Source organism: Geospiza fortis, unplaced genomic scaffold, assembly GCF_000277835.1.
Source record: "Geospiza fortis unplaced genomic scaffold, GeoFor_1.0 scaffold313, whole genome shotgun sequence".
Classification (NCBI taxonomy): Eukaryota; Metazoa; Chordata; class Aves; order Passeriformes; family Thraupidae; genus Geospiza; species Geospiza fortis.
This window is the reverse complement of record NW_005054582.1, coordinates 463,875-471,761: the sequence shown is the minus strand read 5'-3', so window position 1 is coordinate 471,761 and position 7,887 is coordinate 463,875. Positions and strand designations below refer to the sequence as shown.

General features: G+C 43.5%; 2 protein-coding genes across 4 annotated transcripts in view; one reads left to right on the top strand and one right to left on the bottom strand.

Annotated features, from left to right (window-relative positions):
• Positions 1-6,390, bottom strand: part of HORMAD1 (HORMA domain containing 1) — a 12,791-nt gene extending 6,401 nt beyond the window's left edge. Inside the window, exons 1-9 of one of the 3 annotated variants that reach the window (XM_031064322.1) lie at positions 5,959-6,295; positions 5,599-5,685; positions 5,434-5,485; positions 5,024-5,168; positions 4,666-4,729; positions 3,011-3,047; positions 2,642-2,662; positions 2,518-2,544; positions 1,876-1,943 (exon numbers count right to left, since the gene is read on the bottom strand). In XM_031064322.1, the coding sequence (XP_030920182.1) occupies positions 1,876-1,943; positions 2,518-2,544; positions 2,642-2,662; positions 3,011-3,047; positions 4,666-4,729; positions 5,024-5,168; positions 5,434-5,466 (395 nt within the window). In that variant the 5' untranslated portion in view covers positions 5,467-5,485; positions 5,599-5,685; positions 5,959-6,295. The other 2 variants (XM_031064321.1, XM_031064323.1) reach the window with 2 other exon arrangements.
• KHDC4 (KH domain containing 4, pre-mRNA splicing factor) overlaps positions 6,291-7,887 on the top strand; it is a 16,732-nt gene continuing 15,135 nt past the window's right edge. Inside the window, exon 1 of the mRNA XM_031064346.1 lies at positions 6,291-6,442. Coding sequence (XP_030920206.1) covers positions 6,291-6,442 — 152 coding nt within the window. The remainder of the gene's footprint in view (positions 6,443-7,887) is intronic.

The window sequence follows — 7,887 nt, the reverse complement described above, 5'->3', positions numbered from 1 at the left end:
AGGGAAACCTGAGGAGCAGCCCCTGTTATGGGGGGAAGCTCCATCCCAGCACCACCAGAGCTCCTGCAGGCCTGGACTTGTCTCCACGTGCCCAGCTGCAGCACCCAGCCAGCCCAAAGTGTCTGTGGGGTGAAACATCACAGTTGCCACTTTTTGGTTCAGCACCAAGGGCCAGACAAGCTCAGGTTATATTGGTAAATATTCCAGTAAGTTTTGATACAGAGTGAGCAGTTTCACTCTCTGTTAACAACCATGTTCATGGCCTGAGGTCTGACATTGAGCACTGCAGTTCCTAACCCTGCCTGAGTCCTGCACGTTCTCTGCCCCTTGGGAGATCAAACCCTGAGCCAGGGACATCAGGAGAGTTCAGGGATCAGCACCTGGCACCAGCTGCTCCATCCTACATCACACAGTGCTTAAAATACCCAAAAGAAATACTGAAAGGAAGAGAAAAAGAGGTACTTGTGAAAGCCCCACTTCTGGGAAGTCCTACCTATGTGCTTTCCCTTAAATAAAGGCACTCTTGAAGTTTTCTCAACATTGAACACATTTAGGTTCTCTAAATGTCTCCTCAACACTGAAAATTTTCTGCAAATTTATTTCCCACAATTGGTAATGATAATAAATCTGGTGTTCAAGTGACTCTTGGCATCCAGGTCCAACATTTCCATGCTCCCAATCCACCAGAAACTGACCCAAATCCCAGCTCAGTGCTAAAACCCCTCCCTCTGTTCCCCAGCTCCTCACACCTGAGGGCCTGCAGAGCAGGGCAAGCATCTCCTGGTCCTCCTTTTCTATTTTAAGGAGCATTTTATGCAGGAGGGAAACTGGGAGGAGTTTGAACTAACTGTATTTTAATTACATGTCTTAAAATAAGCCATTTCTCTGTAGCTGTGACTGAGCAAAATGTTGGGGGTTTTTTTAGGATGTTTTTTGGGTTTTTTATTTTAGGGTTGGGGTCGTTCCACCATCCCTGTGGTGGAAAGGGGTCTGGAGGAGATGTGGAGCATTGCTGTGTCCCCAAAGCTCGGGGTTGAATGGGGAACTGCTGGGGCCAGTGCTTCTCCCCCAGTTCATTAAAAAGCTCCTGAATGTCTCCTTGAGTTTGCCAGATTGATACAGGGGAAGTGAAGCTATGGTTTGGCCTAAAAAGTGCAAAAAACTAAACAACAAACAAAAGAATTCTGAAGAAGAGAGGAATTGACTGGAGCAGCTTCATAGAATCACCAATTATTTGGGTGGGAATGGAACATAAATCCCATCCCATCCCACCCCTGGCATGGCAGGGACACCTTCCACCATCCCAGGTGGCTCCAGCCTGGCCTTGGGCACTGCCAGGGATGCAGGGGCAGCCACAGCTGCTCTGGGCACCTGTGCCAGGGCCTGCCCACTCTCACAGGAGGAATTTCCCCTGGACATCCAGTCCAAACCTGTCTTTTTCCACTTTCAACCCAAGGATCCCCTCCCCATGGCTGGGGATGCCCAGTGTTCTCATCTCAGCAATGGGAATTCCACCATGACTGAACTGTGTATCACAAATTACATTTCTATTGGGTTTTTGGTGTATTTTCTATAATTTCTGCTAAATGAGGAATTCCATGTAACATTTAGTATCTTCAGATAAGTAAATCTGGTGTGAAGCTTTACCCCCCCCACATGAATATCTCAAATACCCTCAGACTCTGACACTGAGCATCATCTTCTGAGTGGATATTAAACTTATGAGCATAATTAAGCAAAATGATTAATTGTATTTTAGTAAATATGTTGACAAAATTAGTCTCAAGATGCAGAATTTAACAAGCAAACAGATCAAATGCAGAGCTGTGACATTCAGGTGTGTCCAAGGGACATGGAGCAGTCTCAGGGCTGTACCTGCCAAAATCCAGGAGTGGCCCATTGTGGGTGTACTTGAACTTGAAGTGGTAACACTCTGTGACTGTCTGCAAACAAAGCCAGGAATTATTAAACTAATCCTAAACACTCCTACTGCAGCTCTGCTCACTAATCTATCAACCTTTAAAAGAAATAACCACAGCCCAACTCCCATGTGCTGAATACAGCTTCCTAATCCTCTAACAATTGACAGTAAAAATGCATAAAACTGTTTAAAACATAATAAAAATGATGATTCTTTGCCAGGAATCACAATGATAAAATATTTTGAAAATCAGCTGAAGTTTTTAGCATTAAATATTCCAGTTTCAATAGCTATGAAAATGGAGCATTTGTGGTGACACCCAGTGGGTTTTGTGTTTTCCACAAAAGTCTCACAAATTTGTTAGGCAGAGTCAGGATGGGATCTCTCACTCTGCAGTGATATTCTGGTTTCTTGCACAGCCTGAGAATACTCAAATGTAATTCCACACGTGGCAATTCCCACTGATCCCAGTCGTTTTTTACACCTGGTATTTCAGAATGCTCTTTTTTTACAGATGTGCATGTTAAATATTCCTGCTTGTACCCACATTTCACTGTATCCACATTATCACCAGTGAGATATTCCAGCAGATTTACCTGAGGATCTTCTGTCTGGGTATAAACCTGTATTTTTGAAGAAAACAGAGGAATAACAATGAGAACTGCACATCCCTCAAATAATATCCCTAAAAACATGTCCCTGCTTTTCAGAGATACTCACTGCTAGGACAATCTGTCTCAGCTGTCAGGAACATAAACAGAGAAAACAAACAAAAAGAACATTAAATATATTTCATTGCCCGTTTGTGCTGCCCAAACTGCTTTACTCTAGCTCTGGAATCCAACACAGGCAACTGAGGCCTGTTGGAAGAAAAACTTCTTCCTCTTCACTCCTCTCCTGTGGAGGAGAGGATTCAGCTGCAGAAGAAAACACCCACAGATCTCTCTCTGGCTTTCTGTGCTGCTGTTTACAAGAATTTGATGCAGAAATGTTTGTGCATCCCACACTGCAGCTGAATGAGCTCAGCTACTCCCTGAGCAGACTGAAATCAACATTTCAATACAACTGAAATGAGACTGGAGGACTTACGTATTTCTTCTGCAAGGCATCATAGCATCCTAACATCCTGCAAAAACCAAATAATATTGGCCAGCTATTGCTAATTTTCATTTGTTTCTCACTAATAGCACCAAAAAAATGAAACTTTTCTGTTTATTCTTACTGTATTAAAGCAATAAATAACACTTCTCCATCATTCTGTCTTATTAGCAGTGATACAAGCTGTGTAACACCAAAGCACCCCAACCTCTTGAAAGAATAATTAAAAATACAATCTGGAGGTAAATCAATTAAAAATACAATCTGGAGGTAAGTAATTGATCAGTAAAAAGATACTATAATGCTTCAAACACTTTCCAACACATGTATTCATTAATCAGAGGAGCAGCTTGGTCTAATTGCAGGTGTCCATGGCAGAGAGTTGAGGAAGGTGAGCTTCAAGGGGCCTTCCAACCCAAACCATTCCATGATTTTATCATAAATCAGTAATTCAGCTGAACAGCAACATTGCTGAAGAAGAAAGGATTTATTACCTTTATTTAGATGTTGCCATTTCCTTTTTGTACAAGACCCAAACAGGGAATCAAAACTTACCCTATTTCTTTTTCTCTTTCAGCCAACAAACAAAAATTTGGTTTGGTGTGAACAAAAGGCCACTCCCAAGAGGTCCCACACCCCTTTTCTCCAAAGCAGGGAGCCTGTCCTGCTGCTGGGAGGGGAAGGAGAACTGCACTGCCCCTTCCATCTCCTCAGCCAGGCAAGGTCCATGGGGAAATTCCAGCTTTTCCCCTCCCTCACTTTGTGACACCACGTGGCTGATTCCACTTCAACATCAACTCTCAGCCCTCAAGCTTTGCTAAATGCAGCTTACATTTCTCGTGGGGTTTTGGTGTATTTTCTGTAATTTCTGTAACATTCGTATCTTCAGATAAATAAATCTGGTGTGAAGCTTCACCCCCAAGACATGGAATGTCTCAAATATCCTTGTCCCAAAATCCAAACCCCTCAGCACAGCCAGGGGATGAATGCAGCATCCCTCCCACACTTTGTATGAGTGGGGAAAAGGGAAAAGAACCTTTGTGGAGGTAACAAAATACAGGAATATGTAACCAAAGCTTACAGAGGTTTCTAGAAAGCAAGGAGAGCACCTGGAAGAGAATTCAGAGCTCCTGTGAGCAGGAAGAAAACCAGAAGCAGCAGCTGCAGTGCCAGGTGACAATCCCAGCCAGCTGTGGCAGTGCTCAAGCAGGCAGTGTCACTGCAGGCAGTGTCACAGCTCTGCCTCTGAACAAGTCTGACAGTGCCACTCTCTTAAAAAACAATCTGTGAGTGAGATATTTAAATTTCAGATGCAAAATGGTGCCTTTGAGTCTCCTGATCAACTAGAGAGGAACTACTCTTAGACTTTTGCATTTCTGTGCACCCTTGAGTGCTCAGGAGCACGCAGAGGAATGAAGTATACAAATAGTGTTAGATATTTAGTATTTATTTAGTAAATATTAAGTATAGTCACTCTGCAAACAGAGATTTGTGCTCTCCTAAGCCCTGAGCTGAAAACCTCATTGTTACATCTGTGACACAAATGTGGGAGAGAACTTTTTGCCTTCATTTGCAAACAGCCAGGAAGGAACCTTTGAGCACTGAGATGCTGAGGAAGTCTTACCTGTGTGCTGCAATCAACCTACCATTTCACCAGCTGGGTAGAGCCAGGAGAGTTTTTGTCTTCCCGCAGAATTTTGACACAAACATCTCAAAAAAACCAAAAAAACCACACACACAATTATTTAGGACAAAGTGCAAGGAAAAGTTCAATGTCTAAAAGCACATATCAAGAAGAGACAAAAATTAAGATTACTGACAAGCATGAGCTTAGCTTTAATGCTCAGTTAGCAGCAACAATATTAACAAAATTTAATTTATTAATATGTGAAGTTTGCCATTACCTGCACCAAAATGTCATCCAGTCATTAAAAAGACCAAGTGGCTTTAAAAACAACTCCATGACAACAGTTTTTGTAAATTCTGATGGAAACAGCCCCTTACCATCCATGTATCTGGTTCCATAGGCACTTTCAGGGAAGATTCCCCTCAGGTATGTGATGCAGGACACTGCCACTGCCAGGAGCCTCTTCACCAGCATCAGGGATTGCTGCTCCGTGGCTATTTTCTTGGGAAATACGACTGCACTCTGAAAAACACAGCACGAAACCAATGAATTTTTGTGATTTATAAAGTTAAACCTGGTGTTACAGTATTTGTAGGACGCAGCTGGTTTCTACCAAGCAAACAACAAAGTTAAGATTATTTTTCTATATTTTTTTCTATATATTCTTTATTCATAATTAAAAGATTGAATTAGCCTGCTATTTTCACAGAGCACCTGGATGCACTATTCCAGCCAAAACTCCCCCATTTTTCCCATTATTGTGCTGAAATACACAAACAAACCATACCACAGAATTCCTTTGCTTCTGAGCAGTTGCCATTCTGCAGAGATTCCTGTGCCTGTCAATAAAACACCTCCATTAGCACCTGCATAAGGAAAAAGGCTGCAGCTTCTCCAGGGCATTCCCTGGATTTACAAACACCTCCTGTACAATTCACCAGCTCAAACAAACCTGTATTTTTCACAAAACAGAGCAGGATGGCTTCTCTAATCATCCCCAGTATCAGATTCTTGATTTTCACAGCAGCACAGGCCTCCCCTGAGGCTACAAGATGCAATAATTAGAATGTTTATATCTGTATTTCTATGAAATATGAACATCCAAGGGCAGTTCTCTTCAGTACTAATTGGTGCCCAACCTACAGGATTTTCAAATGTATGAAAATGCTCCTCACATTTCAAACACCCCCAGACTTGAGTTGTTTTCATCTGTAATTTAAATGAGTATGGGAGAAACAGAACCCTCAGCACCCTGAGCCTGACTCCACACAAACCTTCCCCCCCAACTCAGGAATAACAAATTCGCCCACACCTGAGGAAAACACCTTCCCCAAGTTTGAAATGAGGTCTGGATCACGAAGGGCACCGAGCTCCCCACAGTAATACTCCATAAATCTCCCGATGACGGCACACGGCCGACTTAGGCCCCGCTGTGAGGGAGGAGCCGCCCCCATCAGCCTCAGCCCAGAAACCACCTCCCGCTTCGAGGGAAACTGAGGCAAGCGCGAAGACACAACACTGCAGAGCAGCGCGGGGCGGCGGGCAACAAAACTCGGAGGTGAGGTGAGAGATAATCGAGGAAAAACTGCAAGAGAATGTGAGGAGAGAGAAGGGAGATGAGGGAAGGGAGATGAAGGAAAGGGGATGAAAGAAGCCGCCGCCCTCACCCTCAGGGCGCCTTTTCCCGCCCTCGCCCTCAGCGGGCTCCGCCGAGGGGCCGTGCGCAAACGGAGGGGGCGGGGCTTGCCCTCAGCCGGAGCCGCGCGCGCCGCGCATGCGCAGCGCCTGCCCCGTCTGTGAGGGGTCAGGAGGTCGTGGAATGTTCTGGGCTCTGAGGGAATTACAAAGATTTTTTATTTAATTTTTCATCGCTGGTCCTGTACTGACACCCGAAAAACCCCACCCTGAGAGCGTTGTCCGAACGCTTCTGGAGCTCTGGCAGCTTTGGGTCAGCGCCATCACCCTCTGAGGGAAGAACATTTCCTGATAATCCAATTTAAACCTCGCTGACAGAGCTCCGTCGTGGAACTCGTGTTATAGATACACTTTATAATATTGGCTTTTTGCAAATATTCAGATGGATTCTGTATGTGTGATGTTAAAGTAATTTGTTATAAAGGTATGGGTTTTATTTCTGTTAATTAAGCTTAGACATAGTAGTGAAATAGCTATGCTTGTGTTAAAATGCCTGCTTGGATGGGATAACATCCAATGAACATAGGATGAGGACCCTGCTATTGATATTCCAATTATCAGCACTTAGTGTATGAAGAAAATACAGGCCAAGGCCTGTGAAAAACGCCAATCACTTGTTTTTAAAATTTTAAAAGTTTAATAGTAATAAAATGGTTACAAAAATAGTAATAGAATTAGAGTAATAAAAATTTGGACAATTAGGATTAGGACAACATGAGACAATAAAATTAAAGAGTTATGGACAGTTTGGGTACCTTTTTTAGGCAAAATAAGCCCGAAGAAGGACCCAGGTTAACAGAGGATTAACCTTTAAAAACAATAACCTGTTGCATATTCATACACCTCATACATGATGCATAAATTCCATTCAAATACAGGATTCTGTCTGGTCAGTGTCAGCTTCTTCCTCTGAATCCTGACAGCTCTTCAGGGCGGAGAAAGGAGGAAGAAGTTAGTTTCTTCTGATAATGGAGCAATAAATTCTTTTTCTCTGAAAGATTCAGGTGTCCTGTGGCTGCTATCTCAGTGTAAGTCCTCTCTTTAAAAAAATGTATCCTACATAGCATAGTTTCTGTTTTAACATTATGTTATAACCTAAAACTATATTTAACACACTACTTAAGAAAATTAATACAACGTAAGTTTCTAAAATAACACATCTAATATTCGTTTTAATATTTGCAAAAAGCCAATTATATGCATTTTTCACACTTGGGACAATACTCGTGGAAACAATAGAGGGGGTCCTTTTTGACACTGTATTTTCTGTATTGCCCTGGAATAAAATGGCATCCAAACTCCAGCTGGGCCAAAACAAAGTGACGGATTTGTAACTTTGGGAAAACATTTTGGGAAAACAGCATAATACTTGGGATAACACACGTGGAAACAATAGCGGGGGTGATCTGGGTGCTCTTTGGGCTCCTTTCCCCCTCACCACCCCCGGCCCGCGGCGCCACGTCCGTCCCCATGGCAGCGGCCGGAAGTGGCCTCGCCGTCTCCATGGCAACGGGCGGAAGCGGCGGCGCGCGGCGGGCGCGGAGCC